Source organism: Pogoniulus pusillus, chromosome 22 (genome assembly GCF_015220805.1).
Source record: "Pogoniulus pusillus isolate bPogPus1 chromosome 22, bPogPus1.pri, whole genome shotgun sequence".
Taxonomy (NCBI): Eukaryota; Metazoa; Chordata; class Aves; order Piciformes; family Lybiidae; genus Pogoniulus; species Pogoniulus pusillus.
In genome coordinates, this window is record NC_087285.1 from 16,653,424 (window position 1) to 16,674,652 (window position 21,229).

Sequence of the window (21,229 nt, forward strand, 5' to 3'; positions counted from 1 at the left end):
CCATGCTCTCTACATAGATCCTTTTTGACATTTCCTTCTTACCAATCTCCCTACAATGGAGCAAAGGACTTCAGAAGTCCTACAGTCAGTTGGTCTGATGCATGAGCTAACACACTGAGTACTCTTCTGGCTTTAAGAAGTCCTGCTGCTTTACTAGGGTGAGGACAAGACTAGTGGAGATGAGAGGTTTCTACTCATCTGGCTGGTGCATAAACAGAAGTCAAACAAGGATGTATTTTCAATAGCTCAGTTTGCCTTTCTGCTGCTGTCACAAATTGTGCTCAGACAGCTACTTAGGAAGCCAAATATTATTTTTATCACTTTTCATCATGTCTCCTTGCCACCATTGATTCATTTTCCTGGTCCTCCATGGATGGCCACCTCTGTGGGATGGGGATGATCTATTTTTTTTATGTCTGCTTGCAGTGGCTACTCCCTGAGGGGTACCTCTTGGTTAACAGCAACTTGGATGCAGCAATATCATCATCAGCAATCAGGTTTTCTTACCTGCCTGCCATTGCTTTATAATAGGCAAAGATCTGATCTGCCAGCTTGTACACAAATTGATCAAAACACAAGTTCACCTGGGGGAGAAAAACAAGACCTCATGAGGGTGTCACCAGCACAGAGCATCTCCTTCCTACACATGCAAGATCAATACAGCTCCTGACAGAGCTCTAATTTAATTCACACGCATATGTCATACTATCTAAAACCCACGCTGCAGTTCTCACACGCTAAGGGTAAGCAGAGGAACTGCAGTTACATTCCTCATACAGTTCCTGCATGTTGTTACAGGTCCTGGTCCCACCCCCAGTCATCCTTTTCTCTCAGGGATCTTCAGTTTCTCATTTTACTTTGGTATCTCATAACCCTCTTCCCACCAGACAAGACTCTTCCCATGCCTCCAGTGTCTGACAGGATTTGGCTTCCACAGCTCAGTTAAGATGAAGCCCTCAATCAGCAGCCTGTAAGCTCTCTGGAAATTCTGATCTTCTGAAAACTTCTCAGTCTGTTGAGGTGATTCTGTCATGAAACGCCTATAATGAATTCACTGAACTGAGCTGGCAAACAGGGCAATGTGACCCCAGTGAAGCACTTCCATAAAATATAGACAAAAAGAACTTACTTCAGCTTCAATTTCATCGTACAGGAACTGCTTTTTGAACTTGGTCAAGGCATAATATGCGCTGTCATTATAGAGGTCCAAGGGGTACAGTACATATCTGAGGGTTAGAAGATAGATCATCTCATAAATGAACCTTGGAACACATCAGCATAAAATACTGTCATTGCATGTGCCCTGCTTGGTGCAAAAATTGGCTTTTCTCTGATTTCACTCCTATTAATTCCACTGCTTCCAGCCCCTCACATACTCCCTTTCACTCCTTCTGTCCTGCTGGTAGCAGCTGGGACGGATCTGAATTTGAGCAAACTGTGACTTGTTCAACCAATGTCTGCTCCTTTTCTGCTCTTAAAAAAAGCTTTTACCCAGCCCTCACTCCACAGTGTTCTGACAATGGCTGCAAAATGGAAAACAAAGTTTTGCTAATGAGGAAGATATTATGAACACAACTATACTTGCATCACAGTAATTCCCCTCAGCATTTAGTGTGTCTATATAAAAATAAAAGAGTTCAGGTGCTTTAGCCAGGGCCCACATCCCTTTGGTTGCACATGCTGGCTGCTGCTGCACGCACATGACAGTACCGCAAGGTTGTGCCCACATCAGAGCACGACAGTTAACAACTGCTGGTTTATGACACATAAACAAGTGCCAGTGTCAGGAAACCACCCATGTGTGTCTGCCTAGGAGGTGTTCACGCAGGACACATTCATGTGACAGCAAGTCAAGAAATCTCTCTTTTCCCTCCCACATCAAAAAGACTGCTCATCACCAGCCTGTCCTCCTCCTAAACAAGATCCCAAGGCCCAGTGCATGCACAGTCCCAGCACAGCCCACCGGCTCTTACTCCATCATGGAGGGTTCTTTGGTTTCCAGGATATGGTCTGTGAGGATCCAGGGCATGGACATTTCGATGGGGAACTGGATGCGGCGGCCCATGGTCAGCTCCAGGAAGAATTCCCGGAACCAGAGCTGGGACAGGTCGCAGCACTGCTGCAGTGCTTCTGAAACACAGAGGAGATCCCCCCGGCAGGAGGACACCTGATGTTACCCCCACGGGGACAGCAGTGAGAGGAGTGCATAGGAGGCAGCTGCTGCAGCCTCCTAGTGAACTGGTTTTGAGCATGGAACATTTTTTCTAGCACATCTCTGGCTTTAAACCCACATCATGCCCATGATGTGGGGCTTTTTAGCTTGGAGAGGAGGAAACTAAGGGGTGACCTCATTCATGGTTATATACAAGGGGTGAATTCCAGGAGAATGGAGCCAGCCTCTTCTTGGTGATGCCCAGAGACAGGACAAGGGGCAATGGGTGGAAGTCGAGGCATAGGAGCTTCCATGTGAGCCTGAGGAAGATTTTTGTCCCTGTGAGGGTGACAGAGCACTGGAACAGGCTGCCCAGGGAGGTTTTGGAGTCTCCCTCTTAGGAGATATTTAACAACCATCTGGATGCATTCCAGTGTGATCTGTTCTGGGTGATCCTGCTCAGGCAGGGAGGCTGGACCCGATGATCTTTTGAGGTCCCTTCCAGTCCCTGACATTCTCTGATTCTATGTCCAAGCACTTTGTAATAGAAGCAGAAAGAAGGGATCATTCCTTTTGCTCTAGAGCTCCAGGGATAACCCTTCAATGCCTCAAAGTTACTCTGGAAGATTTCTTCCGTGTTTAGTGGCTCAGAATTTTATCTTGTACAGTAAAATGATTTGAGACCTAGAAAATAAACTACCACACGTGGCTATTTGCTACTGCTGACTCATTCCTGTTCACATAAAGGTTACTAGAAGCATGCCAGAATCAGGCAGAAGTAGAGTATCTGGGGAAAATCAGGGGAAATCTGCACTGGTCAGTGAGGAGAAAAACTGATCTACCTTTGCCTTTCTGTGCATGCAAGAGTTGGATTCAAGCCTCCCCCTGTCATAGCCTCACCACTGATGTTGAGAAGGTGGGTGAAGAAGAAGGACTGCTTGTGGAACTCCTCAATGGCCAAGACTATTGGCCCATCCAAGCTGCTCCTCAGGGTCTTCTTTGAGCCACTCTTGTCTGCTATGAGGGACTCCAGCATGGTCCGCACCATGTAAAGCTTTGGAAGAAAGTTGACCTGCAGTTACTACTACTCTCCAGTGAGACACACAACACACAGCCCTCATGCTCTGCAACAAAAAAAACAACTCCCAGGTGGCTGCTGCTCTCTGGTTTTGAGCTAGAAATGATTACAGGCTTTGGAAGCTATATAACAAATCAGGTGGCAAAGCAACATTTAACACACAGCAGTGTGAGAGCTTTGTGGAACAGAGCATGGAAATAGCTAATTCACAGGGTTGGAGACTCCTACACAGCCCTTAATTACCAGCACAGGAGATGAACATCTACATACCTGCGTGCTTGATGGTCCCACTGCTCGTCGTGGGACTTTAATATCAAATCCACCTTTAGGATCCTTCTCACCTCTCAGGCAAGGATCATTTGGAGGCTCTCGCCCTCCCTCCCAGTCACAGATAGTCTTCCGAATTGCCTGAAGGACACTGGAGTGGGTGGGAAAGTAGTGCTTAAGCTTGTTTCTCCTTCTAGATGAAAATATTCACTGCTGTGCACATATAGGAGGAAAAGTGACTGAGGTGGGGACACACACTGTTATCCCTGGGGGAGTCAAGCTCATAAGCTACCCTGGCAAGAGCTACTGGCCAGAGTTTGTTGAGTAGTCATACACCCCCAAGGGCCATGTGCTTACGTAGTAGAAATGTATTAAGTAAATACATGGGCTTTACATTGAATCCAAGAAGGACAGACTGACCTGATGAGAACATTCTTCTTCTTCCTGACAGCCTGCCTGAGTGGCTCTCTCAGGGTCACCTGGGCGAAGTCCTGCAGGGCTGCGTAAATAGTGTTGCGGATGGCTTGGTTAAAGACACTCTCCATCCTGCCCATCAGCACTTGCAGACCTTTGATCATGGCAATTACCTGAAGCAAAAATTAAAACCTGATGGACTTGCTGGTTTTCCACTCTATGAAAGGTCTGTAGATCTAGCATTAAGAGAATCTGGGATTAACTTAGTTCTAAGTCTCATAGTTAGGTGGCTGATTTTTTTGCTGTTAGCTGCTTTGCAGACCACAAGATGAAGAGAGCATTTACACTTGTTTCTTGCAAATGGCCTCTGTCCCTTGGCAGGCTCTGTTTCCTCTCCTGATCTCTAGTTGTCTTTAATAACACACAATCCTTGGAATCTGCATGTGCTCCACATGTGGGTGCCCCTGCACGGCTTGTGCAGACCTCCATCCATACCATGGCACAGCCTTCCTTGTGCAAGAGTACAGCGACAGCTCCCAGGAGGAAGTGAGCCACAAAATTAAGACAATTTTCAAACCACCTCAGACTGCATAAAAGATGAAGGTGTGAAGACCTCCCACAGCCTGGCTTGGAGGACTATTCCCACTGTCCACAGGCAGTCAGACCAAGAGCTGATGGGTCCTGGGAACTGTCTGAGGATCCCTTGTGTTTGCACAGCTCCTGAATGTAGCTGCTGATCTTGCTCCAGATCACATTGCTCTGCAAGCCCACACTCTTTTGTTTACTTCAGGTGCCCTGAATGCCCTTCTCAGGATTAATACCACAATATTAAGAGAACACAGAAGATTCACCTCTCTCCTTCTCCAGCACACAAGCAGAATTGCATTGGTTCAGTGTTTCTATGCCAGCAGGAGCTCCTAAAAACTTAATTTGCCCTTAGCTGTGGTTAAATTAAGAGCCACAGATCTGGGAACCCTTACCATGGACCACAGGGATGAGGAACTGGCTGAGATGCCCTTCCCTCCTCTTACTCTGGCCTGAGTAATATGAACAAGAAACCAGCCCTGGCTTAGGCTTGTACAGTTGGCACCTACCTCTACAAAGGCAAACTTCTCTTCACTGGTGTAGTTGTACCGGGTGGCTCTCTCATACTCTTCTGCTGTTCCTGGGCAATCCTTGTTACAGAATTTATCTGTGGGGTGAACCAGCTTCCAGGAGTACTAGAAGATGGAAAGAGACACTGTCAACATGGCAATGACTAAGAATCTAGCTGGAAAGACTGACGAGGACCCTATGTCAGCAAAACACTCCCTAGACATTACTACAGTTGTTTGGCATTCCTTTAGGAGCAGAATTTGTGCTTATTCCTGGCCTTATTATCACTGCCTCAGACATTGTGTCTATTTGGGAGATTGCCAGTCATGCTGGACTTCTGATATCCATGGACTTGTGACATCTGGACATTCTACAAATTAGGAACTTCCATCAATCATCTCAATTACAGTTTAGTTGCTCAAGACCCAGACTCGCCCCAAACAGCTTTCAGTACTTAACCAAAGTGTTCTGGCTAGGACAATAGTCACTCAGGCCCCTCTGACACTTCAGCACCTCAAAGGGTGGTTTAGGTCCAGGGTGAGATGATAAAGATCTCTTTCTCCATTTAGTACAGAAGATGCTCAGGGTCGTTAGCTGCCTGATCTTACCACTTCCATGACATGGGCACTCCACTTGGACAGCAGCTGCAGTCCCCGCAAGGCGAGATCAAAGAGCTCTCTGTACTCCTCATCTGACTTCTGGCTGTCCAGTCCTGAGCCAGTGACCACCTGGAGAACATTGCGTCACATCAGGGCTAGGTTCAGCAACTTGCTGCAGAGGCTTCATTAAGCCAAACAGCAGGTAGAGATCTCCCTCTCAAATCCCAGCTGAAACGAATTCCATGCTAAAACTTTTGCTAATCAAGGTGAAGTTGAGCACTGCACATATTATCCCTCAGGAAAGGGGTTTAGGTAAGGCCTTTTTCACCCAGGCAGTCAATTTATTTCCTGCAGAAAAATGACTCTGACATGTCACCTCAGAGAAAACAATTCACTGGTTTCATTCTGCTTTCCCATTCCTTTTTGATAGCTAGCACTACTGAAATGCTTGAGAATTCTCTTCTGATTTGAAGTTCCAGTCAGTAAAAGCCCCAGATCTCCTGAAAGCCAAAAAGCAAAGGGCTGAGAATGCTAATAATTCATTACACTAACGCTGGTGAATGACACTCACACATCTGCAAAACCCAGTCACAATGACATCAGAGAGGGCACTGACATTCAGTAGTGATAAGAATAGAGATGGCCTCATGAACTTTCCTCAAAGCCCTGACCAGAAAAGACCTATCTGCAAGTCATGAGTGTTCTGACATCTGGCTAACCAACATTTAGTTGCATTTTTTCCCCCTGCTACTTATTTTAACAAAGCTGTGCTCAAAGAGCAGAAGCTACTGCAGTGACTCCTTTGGATTTTGCACCTGCAGGAGCCTTTCAGAAATTCATTAGACACTGCTGGATTGAGAATTGGTTTCTTTCACCTCTGTCCTTCTCCTCCCTCCTCGGTTTACATCCTTGGCAGACCATACACCTGCTACACTTGTCCTCTCCCAGCCTTGTCCACCCAACAATCCTGATTATGGTGACTACCCTCTGAGCTTACCTCACTGTTGCTGTAGCGAGCGAGCTCTGAGATGAAGCGGATGTGATCGTCTCGAATCTGGACCATCTGCTCGCAGATGTTGTACTGGGGACTTATGCTGCTCTGAGTGCAGGTCCACCTGGGCAAAAAAAGCAAAGCTTTCAGAGATAGGACACTCAGACATCTCCAGGGACAAAGCCTTGCTCTCAACTGCTCTTGCCTTCAATGAGCTCAAGACATGCCACCTTCAGGACAAACAACCATTGAGACAGGCTGCCATCTCATGTCCCCTGGTGCATGAAGTCTCCAGAAGTGGTCTCACACAGCATGATGGGGACATTTGCTTCATCTTTCAGCCCAAACAACTATACTCCATCCACTTTGAAGGCTGCTCTCCATGCTGGGGTCACTTATCTTAATGGGCAGAGATGGCTGTTTCCCAGGCCAGTATTGAACAAGCTTTTAGGGAAGGATGAACTCCAAAAACTCCTTATCTCTTGCATCCTTTTTGTTAACCCCTCATGATAAACATCCCCTTAGAGGTTACTCCTCCAGATCTGAAATGGCTGGCTCATGGAAAGAGTCTGCAAGGAACCAGGGAGGGAATAGCTTTCCTTACCACTCCATTTTTGGTTCTGGCTCACACTGCCAGCTCAGTGAACAAATCATGAGCAGAATATGATCAAATGAACTAGATTGTTGTTTACACTGAGCCACATGCATCATGTAACAGTATTCTAAAAGAAGGCAGCACTCCCCTTCCAAAGGCACAGCCACATGAATAAATGGTTCAGATCAGGTCTGTTTAATTTAACATCTCCTTTCTCTCCCTTTTGTATTAGCAACAGAGAACCAAAATGGCTCAAACAAAATGCTCTGTGCAAGCAAATGTCTGTCAGTGAGACTTTCACGTCTTACTGTGATCACAGTATGAATGTTGGAACCTCCTTAACAGCTGTCCATCTTAATGCAGATGGTCTCATTGAGGATGCCCCTGCTTACTGCAGAGGGGGTTGGACTAGATGACTTTTGGAGGTCCCTTCCAACCCAGACCATTCTGTGATCTTCTCCAAGCCAGATTGGCTGTACAAAAGGCAGGTGAGAAACCTGCCTGACACAGACATAGACATGAAGACACATTGCTGCAGTTAACCCAAGCACCTGCTGCCAGTATTTGTGATGCTGGAAGGTCCTGAAAGTGCTAGGCCACCTCATCCCTTGTGAAGTTCATCCTCCCACGGTCCCATCACTCAACTCTTACCCGTTCCAATGTCCTGTGCTCCCCACCGGCCAATCGGCAGGTTAGCAGGGAAGTGCAGGGCTGCAGCAGCCCTCCCTGCCACACACAGCCTAGTCCACAGCGCGGAAACAAAGCGCCATGCAGGCAAAACCACCAATGAACTCCACTTTCACGGAGACAGGGAGGGAAAGAAAGTGACAAAAACAGCATTAGTAAGGAATGGGGTCACATGGAACCACCTTGGCAGAGTTAGTGCTGGGAGCCCCATGCAACTGGCTGGGAAAGCAAGGGAGGGAGGAAGGAACGCTGGTTAGTACGGCACGGCACACAGACCTGGTGAGACAGATTTTGAGACAGACATTAAAGTTGTGCACAGGTAAACAGCCCAGGAGCTACCTCGGTTTTGAGATGAGAAAATGAATGCAGCTGACACACGTTTCGTTGAAATGTGCTTTCTGAAGGATTTAGGATAAAAATATGCAAGTGTTTAGACTAAGTTTACAGGTTGTAGATTTCCTTCCCACCCCCCCAGTTTTAAGTGCAAACCTTTTTCTCAGGAAGTTTTGCCACATTGTTCTCGAATTTCTTGTGAACAATTAATCTGCACTTTTCAACCAGCCTTTGGGAAGGCAGGGGAAGGCTGTTCCTGGGTGAGCAACACGGTGAAGCAGAAAAGCTGGACCCTCCGAGGTGGAAGGGGATGAGCAAACAGAAGCAGAGATGCAAAACTGCAGGTTAGTTCCTGCCCTGGTGAAGAGACAGCTTGGCTAGGCTGCTTCTCACAGGTGCTGGAGGAGCTGGGCTTCCACACGACATGGTGCCATGGATGAAAGGCCACTCACTGGTGAAAGCTGGGCTGCCATTAGGCATTACAGCCAGACACAGCTCACACAGGCTTTGCTTACATGTGGCTGCAAACACCATTCCAAGGATATCCAAAACGAACACCAACTCTTCTAGCAGTAACAGAGCACAATGCAAAGCCACAAAGACAGGTGGGGCCTCACACATCTGCTATCATCTGAAACAACACCTGCAGATTCATCTGGTGGGAGCAGCGAACTGCCAACCTGGGAAGCTGTGCCGAGGAGCAGTGCTTTACACTTCCACACAGCTCCTGAGCTTCCCCATGAACACTCCACTTCTGCCTTTCTCCCACAGAATTCATTCATCTCCAGCGCATCTGAGTCCCTAGTTCAACCTTCAATCCTGCTGCCTTTCCTTAGGAACCCTGTCAGAGCTACAGGAGATATCCTTGCCCTGGCTACCACAAAAAGGTTCACTGCTGTGTTCATGCTCTGGAGGATTTTGTCCCTGAGACGAAAAATGTGGATTAAAATCTCTCCAGAGCAGGGACACGCTGCTCACACTCACACACCAGGCTTGCACACCTCACAGGCACTCAGAGGCTGCCCCAAACCATATACCAGCCTCCTGCCCTTCCTCCTGCCTAGCTGCCAGCCACTGAGCACCCTCCCGGCTCCTGCCAGTGGGTGCTGAGATACAGACGTCCCCTTTCACCTGCCTGCATCCAGGAGTATGGTTACACATAGGTTCAGAGCTGGCTGCACATACACACACCCAGGGGCTGGTGAGGACATCTTCCCATGCAGGGACAGGGAGGGACAGACATGCACACAGAGCTGGCACGCCAGGACTCACACCTCACAAGGACACACACGGGTACCCGTGCACAGACCTCACACTCGCTGAGGAGATGCAGCTCCCACAGCCTTTGAGACACACACAGAAGCCAAGAGACATTATGGCAGGCACTCACTTGGATTTGTTCTCCTCATAGTGAGCACTGGTCTTAATGTATCTGGCCAGTTCTATCTGCATATCGCCGAATAAAGGGACCACCTGCAGCTGCTGGAAAAGAAAACAAAGACGGTTGAAACACGGTGGGGAGAGAGCCTGTGGCCCCAGTGCAGCACAAGGGACTACAAAACTGCACCCTGCATCTCTGAGGTGATGGAAAGTACCAGGCTGTTTAAAGCAAGATGCAAACCTGGACCCAGGGTCATTTCACGCCTAGGAACTGAATGCAAACAATCACAAGGCTCTCTGTGTGAGGAGAATCAGTCCCTGCAAGTGCTCTGGAGCCCCAGCCTCACCAACACCAGGCCAGCACAGTTCAGTGCTGTAACTGGCCAGAAGAAAGGCTCTTCTTACAACAGAGAGAGAAGTGTGCTCCTGAGCGGTGCTTATTGCCTCCCACCACAACCTTCCAAGAGGATAGAGAGATAAAAGCCAGCACACAGCTATTGTGGCAGCAAGATGCTGCAGCTCCCTTCGGAGGGGAGCTGTAGGCTGCTTTGCTGCCTGGACTCCAAGGCATGTGGCATTTTCCCCCACAGACTCAGCCTACACTTTGGCACTTTGGCTGAACCAGGTGCTTTAAAACTTCTCTACGAAGGCAATAACGTATCATGGCTCTGCTCACCCTCTGCATCTCAGGAGTATTTGGACAAGACATAAATTCACAGGGCACCAGAAGTGCCTCTAAGCATTCGGCTGCAGCCAAAGTTCAACCAAAAGCTACTGACATTGCTTCAATAGAAGGTGAAGCTCCAGCTTCACCCAGCTACAAAAGCCTTGCCCTATGATTTGGGGAAGAAGGTGGCAAACTTCATGCCCTGTTATCACATGCTTCTCTTCTCAGGCTGACTCTTGTGGAGGATGTGTAATGCTAACAGCCACTCCCCGTGGCACTTTCATAAAAGGTTTAAATGAAGGGACAGTTCATTGTCACTACTCAAATTCCTGGGCAATCCACTAGAAATTTAATCAGAAGGCAGTAAGCAGATGTAGTAAGAGGAGTAGTTGGCCTTTTCTTATTGAGATCTGATAGTCTGGAGTGGTACTTAACTGATTAGGTGAGACCACAGCATATGTTGGAGAAGAGAAGATGGAAAAAAAGCTGGGAAGAAGAAAGTTATTCCATGCAGTGGAACATATTTTATCTGGTTCTCTGATGGCCCACAGCACTTTGCAATGAACAACAAATCTGTTTGAATGCACCAAGATAACCACACTCTGGTTGCACTGAGAGCTTCATTTAAATAGATTCAGCTGAACTAGCAAAGCTAAGCCAGGGAAAACTTAGAAGACTCCAAGAGGTGCCATGATAAATTACCTTCGCAGGGCTGCATGCCTTACCAGTTTCCTCAGTGGCATCCATGAGGATGTCCCATCCATGCTGTCATGGTGTCTGCCTGTAGTCCCCTGTGTGGGCATTTCAGCCCTGTTCTCAGGGCCACTCCCAGGAGATGATGCAAATTGGGGTAAACAACTCCTCACTCACTCAAGGTGAGATGCAGCTGCTGCTACCCCAATCTTTCAGCTACCTGGGCTCACCTGTTCCCTCCCCTTGCACAGACCCAGCCCATTATCTATTAACTGCAAGTCAGGAGTAACCAGGGAGGTATCCTCTACTGTCACAACTGACCTCTTCTTTCAGGCTCTTCAGCAGCTCTCTGAGTACAGCTGTAAGGAGAATCCACTTTGTTTAAAGACTAATGGGGAAGAAGTGCTTTGTGCCCCCTTCAAAATCATCACCACCTCATTTTCCCTGATATGAAGCAAATGCTGGTAACAAAACCTAATCTTTTCATCTCAGGAGAAAGAGTAATACAGTGGAAGCAAAAGGACTCTGGAAGGACTGCCCAAGCTCAGTAGGTCTAAAAGAAAACTAATTGCTCCAACTGGGAAGTTATTCTGCTGTCCTCCTGCTACTCTGGTTTTTTTTTGCTGCCAGTACATTTGTTCCTTGCCAGATCCCACCATGCCTCCTAGAGCTGACCTGCTCCACACCTTAAAATGCTTCCTAAGCCCAGCCTGTGTGCAGAAGCAATGGAGAGGAGGTGTCACTTCCCACTGTGCATAGTGCTGTGTGGGGTCTCAGCCCCCCCACCTCCATCTGCCACTGGTGGCAGGCAGCTTGTACACACCAGACTTTGGTGAGGAGCAACAGGGTTATTAGGGGATATCTTGTGCTGAGTGGCCGCAGGGCAAAGCAGCCTGGCCTCCAGCTGTGGGCCAGCCCATGGCTGGACTCAGCTGCACATGTGCATAGGCAGAAGAAGGCTGTAGAGCTGCTTCCCACCCTGTCACTGGGTACATACACTTCTCACAGGCCTTTCCCCAAAAGCCAAATGACAGATAAACCAAAAACGGTTCATGAAACCAAGAGGTGAGCCCTTTGAGAAAGTAGCTGAGTACCTCAGCCTCAGCTGACACCAGCTCCCCAAGGAGCTTTTTCTGTGCTACCAGAGCACAGTTCACATCTGAAATAAGACTGCTAGATCACACACTGGCTGGCCAGCTGCACCCTCAGCCGCTTGATGAGCGAAAGGGGAGTGCAAATATCACCCACACAGCTCTCAGCAAACCAGCCAGGTTTGCCAGTGGCCTGAAATCACAGTGCTCCTCAGGAGACTGCAAAGCTCTCTCAGAACTGTGCAGAGACAGAAGTGATGCCAGTCTGGCATACCCTTTATTGACAAGACAGATAACTCACGTGCCAGTCCCATGCTTTGCCACTTGGCAGGATACAAGCAGAGCTGCACTGGCAGCTGGCTGCTCAGCATGGGTGTGCAGGGCCCTCAGCTCCCTCCAGCTCCAGTGTCACAGGAGCAGAGCCAGCCCCAGCCACTGCTTACCCATCCACAGCTCTGCTGGCACCAAGGGCTGGCATCACTTATCTCACCCATACTGCAGCTCTGTGCCCATGCATGTTCACAGCAATCTCATTCCTCATCCTTTGGCTTAGAGAATTTCTCTAACCTTTGGGGTTTTTTTGGACCCAAAGATGCTCCAACCTCACCCACACAGCTCACTGACCTTGAAGAATTTGTCTATTTTACTAAGGTTGATTCTCTTCTTGGCATCCAACTTGTAAATGTTGCTGACATTCCCATCCATGAGGTACAGGCCAAACCCCATCACCTGGAGAAGACAGAAAGGTTACATTTCATTAGCATGAAGTAGCACAGGCCAAGTTTTCCACTGCTTAGCATGAGGAAAGACCATTTCAGCTCCTGTTCCAGCTGACACTCATGAGAAGGCTGTATAGAAACATAGAATCAACCAGATTGGAAGAGACTTCCAAGATCATCCAGTCCAACCTAGCACCTAGCCCTGTCCAGTCAACTAGACCATGGCACTAAGTGCCTCATCCAGGCTTTTCTTGAACACCTCCAGGGACAGCAATTCCATCACCTCTGTGGGCAGCCTATTCCAATGCCAGTCACTCTCTCTAGCATGATCTTCCTCCTAACATCCAGCCTAGACCTCCCCTGGCGCAACTTGAGGCTGTGTCCCCTTGTTGCTGGTTGCCTGGGAAAAGAGACCAACCCCCACCTGGCTACAGCCTCCTTTGAGGTAGTTGCAGACAGCAATGAGGTCTGCCCTGAGCCTCCTCTTCTCCAGGCTGCACACCCCCAGCTCCCTCAGCCTCTCCTCACAGGGCTGTGCTCCAGACCCCTCGCCAGCTTCGTTGCCCTCTCTGGACACGTTCCAGTACCTCAACATCTCTCTTTAATTGAGGAGCCCAGAACTGAACACAGTTAAACCTGCCCATATCTGTGAGGATGTACAATGTAGACAGATGACATGTGACAGGTTGCTTCTGGTTCTCTGTAAAAACACCTAATGCTCTCTTAAGTCATTTATTCCTCCTCTTTCCCAAATAACAAGAAGTCAAAAAATCTTTTCCACCCAAGGCAAACATTTACTCCTGGAGAAGAATTGAAATGATTTAAAATATTTTCTTGAATTACTTTTTTCCCCTTTAGTTCAGTACAAATCATCACAGGTATCACACTATGCTGCAAAGAACCTTAGCTGACTCATACTGTGATAGTGAAGCTCTTATGGTAACAGTGACTGCAATTACTGTACTGACTGACTGAAAATAAAGACAAACAAACAAAACAAGCAGATACTTTGGCATGTTCACCTTGAAGGCTCTTTAGAGCTGGGAAACTAAACCTGGAATAACTGCCTCCTGCAGGGAATTATTGTTGGGAAGTGGTATCAAGAAGGAAATTCAGAGTTCCAAAGTTGGTTGTGATTTTGGCATGTCCTGTACAGTTACCCAGGACAAGCTCACGATCCTGCACATCCATGTACAACATAGTAACTCCTTCCAGCTTTGAAGAGCACAGGGCAGCCCACAGTGCTCTCATCCACCAGCTGGAGACCACCTCAATGCATGTGCTCAGTCATGCAGGCAGAACTACTGGCAGCCTTGGGAAGAACTGGGGGAAAAGACAGAAGCAGAGATGGGGAAGAGCAGTGGAAAGGGAGAGAAGAAGAAAGATTTTTGTATAAGAATATGGGAGAAAGCAAAAAAGGACAGCAGAGAAATGGTGGGAGAAGGTCCAAATTACAGCAGGAACAAAGGCAGCTCATGGCACTGCCAGAAGTGCCACTTCAGAACACTGGCATTGGACATCTCCGAGCCATGGCCACATCCAGTCTGTGCAGCTACAAAAAAGAGGTAAAAGGAGAGAAAATGAGAGGATCCAAGTATCACAGCAGAAGACACAAAGTAACAGAGATCAGAAGTGAAACAGGAAAAGGAGGAAGAGAGCTTTGCTGCTTCATGTAGAGAGCCTTCCCATCTCATAGCAACTCGTGTGTCCGGAGGATGTTGGCTCTGCAGGGAAGGGCTGCAGGCAAACCCAAAGCAGAGCAGAAGAAAGAGAATGAAGAGAAACCTGTCCTGGGAGGGAACTGCATTGTACTAAACCAGAAGTGAAACTCTGCAAGCACCCAGCCCCATAAGCATGGCTGAGCCTCACCTTTAGGAGCATGTGTTTCTCACTGGGAGTGAGGTACATCTTGTTTTCATAGTAATCCACGCAGATGTTGACAATATCAGCCAGCAGTTCCTCATAGCCAGGGATAACCTCTAGTTGTTGGTGCAGACACTGAAACAGCAGCAGAGGTCACATTACCCACATGGGCAGAAAACAGCAGAAACCAGAGGAGAAACATATTTGAAGGATCAAGAGTAGAATGAATCACAGAATCACAGATTCCTTTCAGTTGGAAGAGACCTTTAAGGTCATCGAGTCCAACCACAGTCCCAGCACTGCCAAGGCAGGTTTCTTCAAACTGTGTTTGTGCACTTTTCTTATGTCACTGGCAGAAGAGTGACCTCATGGTACCACAGTATCACAGTATCACCAAGGTTGGAAGAGACCTCATAGATCATCAAGTCCAACCCTTTACCACCTCTAAGGAACAACTTTCCATCGACAGGGCAGCTCTCCCCTTCAGACTGATCACAACAGTCAAACAATAGACAGTGAAGTGTGGAGAAAGATGCCTTAGGAGCAGACTTTCTGACTTTCTCATGTCTCTGTGCAATATTTTACCTAATTAGTAGAAGCTATAGAGTCTGTGGAGTGTGGAGGGCCATAGAGGCTGATCTGTGATCTCCAGGCAGTCAGAGGGGGACTTCATGGATTTCCTGGGGAAAACAAGGGAAGAGGTTCTAGCAGAACCTCCTCCTCCAACAACTCTTCCTTTGCCTCTTTTAGACCTTCATCTTTGTCTTGACAAAGACCTTTACAGGCACCCAAAATGACCCATGAGAAGATAACGCTAGACTTATATGGCCAGACCATCAGCTAGTGGCACAGTCTGGTCTGAAGTGCTGCCAGTCTTGAAGAGATCATTGTCTCTTGACAGGTGGAAGAGTTAAGTAGTTTGGATACAAAAGGACCTGCCTGTGTGATCCGGTTGTGGTTTGCCAGGAACATGGAGAGGTTCTGGGACTCCTGGATAGATTGAGGGTCTGCCATCTTCCGTAGGAACTGGGCAGCTCTGGAAGGGAGAAGTCCAACATAACCAAGGATCACTCACCCAATGTGAGACTCACCACCCACCCTGCCTCTCTGGCCTGCAGCCGCTGTGCAGCTGCCCCAGATCCCTCTGCAGTACAGCTCTGCTCTGTGATTTGCCAACAAGGAACTGAAACATAACAGGCCTCAGAGATTTGCCTAAACTCCCAGAGACACTACAGTAGCACAAAATGCCAACCTCCAGCCTCCTGATGTCCTCCTGACCTCACTCTAGGAGAAACCAGGCGCTCCCTTGCATACCAGGCACACACTGTCCCCATTCCTGCTGCTTTGCCCCCTCTCACCTTTTGTAGGCAGAATGATCATTTTTGACACTGCATTTCATGTTCTTCAGCTCATCCAGGACAGCAAACATGTTAATGAACTTGCCCAGCGTGAGGAGATAGGCTTCAGAGACAAAGTCCTTCCTCCGCTCTGCGTGGCACAGGCGCTTCACCTCGCTGCAGAACCGCTCGATAGCCTTGCGCTGGAAGGCAGCAGGACAGGGTCACCCCAGCCCTGGCTCAGGCATGGCACTGCACTGCACCCACCCACCACTGCCTTCCTTACCAAAACCCTTTTTCTCTCCTGGATGGAGGCTCCTGGGTCCCTCCCCATTGTCATCATGAAACAAAGCAGTGTTACAAGCAACTGCAGGGAAACATCCTCAGTACTGGAGGTCAGAAAGGGACTCAGACTCTCTGTGTGTGCCTACTCGGAGTGCAGCACATTCTGAAAGATCAGGCTTCAGTTTTTTAGATGGGACATAATGACCTCATAGGACATAAAACCTAAAAATGATGGTGACACTCAGCTGCAGCCAGTTATGAACACAGGCAGCGATGGGCAGAGGTCCCTGGAGCCCACAGCAGCTCAGTGTTTTCCACATGGTCATTGCTCTGTTGGGATCTAAGCACATTATTTTGTCAAGTGCCTTAAGTGTAGCAACTGCTTTAGTGCTCTTTGCCAGATGACTGTTGAGTTCAGGGGGCTGTAAGCACACCTCTGTTCTGGCTGGCACAGCAGGAGGGTGTCCAGATGCAACCCACCCCAGGCACCAGCTGTATCATCAGCCCTCAGCTCGTCCTAGCTTTACTTCAGAGGTAAGAGTAGAAGAGTGAGTTGTGCTGGTGCCAGTGGACAGTGACTCACATCCACCAGCCAACACCACAGCAAAAACAGGAGCCTGTGCCACCTGTTAGCTCCACATAGTGGGAGCTTTGGTCCTCTATGAGCTTCAAGGGCTGACATGTGCTCATTCCCAACTTGTATACAAAATGTTGGGGATGAGCAACACCCTTCAGACAGGTCTCAGTTATCTGCTGGTAGCTGCGAGAGACCTATGAGGAGGCTCAGGGGCTCTCCAAGCTGGCCTGGCAGCTTAAGGATAGCATGATCCTGTGTAGGGAAAGTCAAGACTAAAGCAGTAAATGTTTGGTGCTGTGTTCCTCGACTGCTTACCTGAAAATACATGAACTTCATAAGCTTGGTGACCTCTGGCTCCAGGACTTCCACTGTCTTCTCATAGATCTCCACTCGGTTCGGCTGCTCATTACATTTCACCTGTGTTGCAAAGACAAATCACCCCTGGACTGCAACAGCCACCATCTCCTGCTTGTTTCACAATGAATCCTGTTCCCATCTGAGAACAGTGGAGAGACCTGAGAGGAAGCTTGTTCTGGAGGCTGTAGGGTGGCAGCAGAAGGGGTTATTCCTCAGATGTGAGATTCTCTCCATGTATTATAACCAGGCATAGACCTGACTCTGAGACACCAAAGTCTCCTAATGCATTTGTCTGAGGTAGATCACATGCAGTACAGAGCCTGGACTTGCTGCACAACATGGGAATCTTCCACTGTAAACTTATCTGAGACTCTGTGTGGCTAAGTCCCATGGACACACAAAGTACCAGGCCATAGCTCTGCTGTAACCTCACTGGGATAATTTTGGTTGTGTTGCTGACCTGTGAGAAGTTGCTTGGATTGTGGCTAGCAGCAATGAAGTGAGTCACCTTCACTGGAACCCTAGGAAGCTAAACTTAAGGACTTAGTTGTCATTCTTCTAATTTCCAAACAGTTACTTGGAGCCATCACCAAACTTCCAGGGAAACCCCCAGCTGCCCAAGCCAATGCATCCTCCTGTCCTCTGGTTTTGTTTCTAGTTGTTGTTGACACAAGGCTGAGATGGGGCTGACAGCTCTGGTGCATATTTAGTAACCCAGCAGCTGATGCACAGTGTATGAGAGGACAAATCTGCTGGCTTTCCATCTGGGAAGATGAAAAAGTAGCTTTGCCTTTTCTGTCATGGGGAATCTAATGTCTCTGCCCTGGTGTTTCATATTGCAGTCAGCCAATACTGGTAGGCCATGAGGGTGCAGCTTGCAATAGAGAGGAGTGGTGCATATTTAGGTGTAGGCTCTGTTATTTACCTGTAAAACCACAGCCTCTTGAGGTAGCTCAGGGAGGTGTCCATGACCAAGCATCTAAGCTGGGGAGGCTGAGAACAGGCTGCAGCCACATACCCAATGGCAAAGAACAGGGGGCACTGCAAGATCAGATCTGGTGATTCTGTAAATTAACCCTCTGCCATGGTAGTGTCTTGCTCCTCTCTCACACACAGCACTGCCTGCAGCCCTGGGGCTGAGGACAGGGCAGACAGCAGGGATCCCACCAGCTTGAAGAGGTACAAACCATGAGATTGGCTGAGATGGGAGGACACTAAAATGCCAAAACAGATTATCTGTAGCACTGTCTTGCCATTAGCTCAGCCACAGACTACCTTCTGCTAGCATAGCCAGGACAGGCAATAGCAGCACAGCATCAATATAAATGGGAGGTAAGCAAATACCCAATCAGCAGCAGAAATCTCCCTAAGGCTGGATCTCATGAGACCATGAGAGAATAACCCAAGGGGAACTGAGGTTTGACCTGTCCTGGGGAATCACAAGCAAGGGCATTGCCAGGCAGGTGGAAATGTTTTTCCCTGGCTCCATGGAAGCACTGGTTCATGGAAGCACATTGCACTTGCTCCAGTGCATTGCCAGCCAGCATTTTTGCAATCAGCCAGCATGGGTTCATACTGCAGAAGATGAGCTCTGAGCTGGAGGCTGAATCATGATCAGTGGGCCACGTGGGCAGCCTTATTCTTGTCTGGAGATGTCTATAGGATAAAGCCACCAAAATTCAGGTTGGAAAGAGGAAGACTAGAAGACAGCTGAAGCAGCACTAGTAGTAAATGAGGAGAACGATTAAATAGGGAGGGAACATCAGGATCCTCGGGTTAACAGCAGCAAAAAAAGGGCATCTGGGGAAATGTTTCTGGCATTATCAAAGTCCTTCATGCATCCTCACACTGCACCTACAATTCTGGGGCTTCCATGGGAGCAAAGAGAGCACCCAGGAGACTGGGCAGCAGTCTGGGATGCTGAAACCTGTTCCAGCTGCCTGATCTGCTCTCTGTAAGTCAAGGAGAGCTTGAGTTTGCCACATATTGAGATGACCCTCTGTTTTCATCCCATGCTGCCTTGGCTCCCTTCTTTACACAATGCAAGAGTCCCACTCAGAACCAGGGCAATTTTTAATTGAAGCTGAAGCACCTGAGACCATGTAATGATGACTTTACTCTTGACTTCCAAAAGCTGAGTTTGCCTGAAGCAAACTCCATCTCCCCACACCATGAGAAGGAAAAAGTATTCAAGCAGTGGATTGAGAAGGAAGTAACCACACTGCTTTAACTAAAGCAAAGGCTACATGTACCCCATGTACAGTGCTGGTGTGCTCAGCTGCACTTTGTTAGCAGTGCAGGGCAAACAAGCTGATGTTGCAGGGATGGAATAACTTCAGGTGCAATTGTTTCTGGGCAGCAGTGAAAGGGCTGCTGAAACCAGGAACTGTATATAAGGCACTTGGCTTGTGGTGAGTACGATTGAGCCATGAGGTGTCAGGGCTTTAATTCCTGTAAGGGTGCAGAGCAGATGGCCTTTGGTAGGGCAGCAGCATAGATCTGCTTCTGAAATGGCTACCAGCTGCTGAGATCAGTGTTTGAGACTTTGGTGGGGAGAGGACAGTTTGAAGTCTGTGGTTTCTCTTTTCAACCCTTCTATCTGCTTCACCGTCATCTGCATTTTGTTCCTCTGTCTCCAGTATAAACTAACCCACAAGACAAACCCCACTATGTGCTCTGGGAAGGGCCTGAGTACCTGAGGGATAGCTCGTGAGCAGCTCCTCCATGTGTAAAGCATCACAGCATACTCATGGCCTTCCTCCAGCATTTCATTCTGAAAGACAGAGGTGTTAGTGGGGCAGAGCACACACCAAAGGCTCAGCATCGCTGGGCTGGTGTTCGGGGGACTCACCATGCTGGAGTGCACTGTCGCCTGCTCAATGTACCTGGCAATGCCAGTGACAAAGGCATTTCTGTCTTCAAAGTTGGTGTCAAAATTAGCCTGTGGGTGAAATAGAGAAATGAGGATTACAATACAGATCTGTATCTGTTCGCTCACCTCATACAGTCCAGCATGGCATGTGTTAGCATGAAGCAGAATCCATGGGGGCTCCTGGGGAGTGAGAGCAGCTTGTGTACAATCTGAGGTGCTACACATCTAGGTATGAAGCAGATTAGCATGTGCAGTCTGAGATGTTTCTGAACCACATGTATTCATTAGAGGAAATCCTGTGGATTTTATGTGTGAAAATATGGCAATCAAGGTTGACAAACTCTTGCAGAATTAATCCCAACTCAGGTGGGGATCAGCTATAGAGAGCTGCAGCCACGCCAGAGAGCAAACTTCTAATGATTGTAACTCAGTAACTCAAAGGCAGATGCAGCCTCATTAATTTCTATTTGTACCCTGGCTGCTAGGGGAAGACCACATCCTGTCAGCAGGAATTGCAAAGAATAAACATGCAGAAAGGGTAAGGAACGAGATGTCTGGAAAACATAAATATGAAAGTCAGCATTCATCCAGATGCTATTATCAGTGCTAGTGTTGCTCTTGCAAGCAAATACTTTGGGATGAGCAGTTGTTTTGAAAGTTGAGCTACTGCTTTGGGTTAGGACAAGGGAGCAAGAAAGTGCAAAGCAGGGCAGGGGATGAAAAGAAGCTTCTCAGCCTCTCTGCACTGAGTTCCTGTTCACACGCTCTGCGCCTGGGTAATTTCCTCCACGAAGGCTGGCTGATGGTATCTGCTGAGGGCAACGCACAGACGTCCCAGATATCCAGAGCTGCTCTTTGCAATGACATTAGCATTGCAGCAACCATGTTCAATAGCTGATTTTCTGGGTAGGAAAGCCAGAAGCACAGACCCATGGCCACAGGGCTACTCTCATTAGTGCTTCCAGGCAATCATATATGACAAGAAAAGCTGAGCCTGCATACGTGTTTCTGGCTAGCAAGGGAGAGAGACACACAAAAAGAAGTATAACAGGCTTAGCCAGTATCTCTAGATCCAATTTAGATGAGTTTTTTTAGGCCTGGCAGCGTGCACACACTCATAGCCCTGAAAGGAACTGGTGCCATAAGCCTGAACCCTAAACCCCTCACAGGACAAATG

The 21,229-nt window shown here is 48.1% G+C and overlaps 1 protein-coding gene across 4 annotated transcripts in view; it reads right to left on the bottom strand.

Moving 5' to 3' along the window:
- CYFIP2 (cytoplasmic FMR1 interacting protein 2) overlaps positions 1–21,229 on the bottom strand; it is a 58,618-nt gene that overhangs the window by 29,068 nt on the left and 8,321 nt on the right. The window contains exons 3-19 of one of the 4 annotated variants that reach the window (XM_064161968.1): positions 20,032–20,121; positions 19,876–19,953; positions 17,139–17,240; positions 15,983–16,164; positions 15,564–15,660; positions 14,631–14,759; positions 12,667–12,771; positions 9,602–9,690; positions 6,603–6,720; positions 5,615–5,734; positions 5,006–5,131; positions 3,918–4,084; positions 3,501–3,648; positions 3,053–3,206; positions 1,974–2,130; positions 1,130–1,226; positions 508–584 (exon numbers count right to left, since the gene is read on the bottom strand). In XM_064161968.1, coding sequence (XP_064018038.1) covers positions 508–584; positions 1,130–1,226; positions 1,974–2,130; positions 3,053–3,206; positions 3,501–3,648; positions 3,918–4,084; positions 5,006–5,131; positions 5,615–5,734; positions 6,603–6,720; positions 9,602–9,690; positions 12,667–12,771; positions 14,631–14,759; positions 15,564–15,660; positions 15,983–16,164; positions 17,139–17,240; positions 19,876–19,953; positions 20,032–20,121 — 2,036 coding nt within the window. Of the gene's footprint in view, positions 1–507; positions 585–1,129; positions 1,227–1,973; positions 2,131–3,052; positions 3,207–3,500; positions 3,649–3,917; positions 4,085–5,005; positions 5,132–5,614; positions 5,735–6,602; positions 6,721–9,601; positions 9,694–10,960; positions 11,078–12,666; positions 12,772–14,630; positions 14,760–15,563; positions 15,661–15,982; positions 16,165–17,138; positions 17,241–19,875; positions 19,954–20,031; positions 20,122–21,229 lie in introns of those variants that run through there. The other 3 variants (XM_064161967.1, XM_064161969.1, XM_064161970.1) reach the window with 3 other exon arrangements.